Source organism: Charadrius vociferus, unplaced genomic scaffold, assembly GCF_000708025.1.
Source record: "Charadrius vociferus isolate BGI_N301 unplaced genomic scaffold, ASM70802v2 scaffold32, whole genome shotgun sequence".
Lineage (NCBI taxonomy): Eukaryota > Metazoa > Chordata > Aves > Charadriiformes > Charadriidae > Charadrius > Charadrius vociferus.
In genome coordinates, this window is record NW_009647856.1 from 12,555,341 (window position 1) to 12,556,377 (window position 1,037).

General features: G+C 62.1%; 1 protein-coding gene across 1 annotated transcript in view; it reads left to right on the plus strand.

Moving 5' to 3' along the window:
* LOC104284671 (low affinity vacuolar monovalent cation/H(+) antiporter-like) overlaps positions 1-1,037 on the plus strand; it is a 5,768-nt gene that overhangs the window by 388 nt on the left and 4,343 nt on the right. The window contains exons 2-4 of the mRNA XM_009883030.1: positions 115-657; positions 759-867; positions 961-1,027. Coding sequence (XP_009881332.1) covers positions 115-657; positions 759-867; positions 961-1,027 — 719 coding nt within the window. The remainder of the gene's footprint in view (positions 1-114; positions 658-758; positions 868-960; positions 1,028-1,037) is intronic.

Consider the following 1,037-nt stretch of genomic DNA (forward strand, 5'->3'; position numbering starts at 1 on the left):
CCCCCCACCCCGAGCGTCACACTGGGCACTGTGGGGGGGTGTCCCCCATCCGGGGGTCCCCCTACCTGAGCATTACACACGGTATTGGGGTGTCCCCGCCACCCCTCATCCCAGGTACCGGTGGGGTCCTCCCTCCTGAGCATCACCTGGGTACCACCCTGCGAGCTCTGCGTGTCCCCCGTGGGGTTTAGGGACCAGGGTGACATCCCAGTGCAGCAGCACGAGGGTGTCCTGAGGAACCGCACCCACGTAGGATGTGGCCCCAGTGCAACTCCAACTTCCCCCCACCCCCCTCCAGATGTCCCCAAGGCCACCGAGCCCCGGGGTGACAGCGATGGCCCCCGCCGGGGTTCCCTCTGCGACCGGCACTGCGCCGCCATCAACAACGTGCACGGTGACTTGGGTGACCTGGGCTGTCACCTGCACCGTCCCCGCGTCCCCCCAGGTAGGTTGGCCATGGGATGGGCTGGGTATGGGGCTTGGGGAGAGGGGTGGGGGTCCTACACCTCCTGTCACCCCCCCATCTTGCCTGCAGCCATGTCCCCCCCGCTGTGCTGCCAGCAGCACTCGGAAGAGGTCTGCGAGAGCTGCGTGGTGAAAACCACTCTGACGGCTGAAAATGTTGTGGAGGCCAACAAGCTCTCCAACAATTACAAGGTGGGTGCCCACGGCATGGGTGGGGGTACCCATGGGTGCTCCTGGGTGGCTGTAATGGGTTTTCTTTTTCTCCTTCCTCAAAAAAAACCACAACTCTGCAGTTTGGATTCAAGAAATGGAAGAGCCATGTGACAGCGCGGCCCTGGGAGGACCGATCTGAGATTGTCAAGGAGCTCTACTCTGACCTCAATGTCATCCGGGGCTCTGGGGGTGAGTGGTCTTGGGGATACCTTGTGCAGTGGCACCTTGGATTTGGGATGGTGAAGGTGACAATGGTCCCATCTGGTGCCTCCTCTCCTGCAGGGTCCACAGTGACTTGTGGGAATGTCCTCTACCTGCTGCTCTTTGGCTGGTGGCTCTCGTTCCTCTACGTCCTCGTG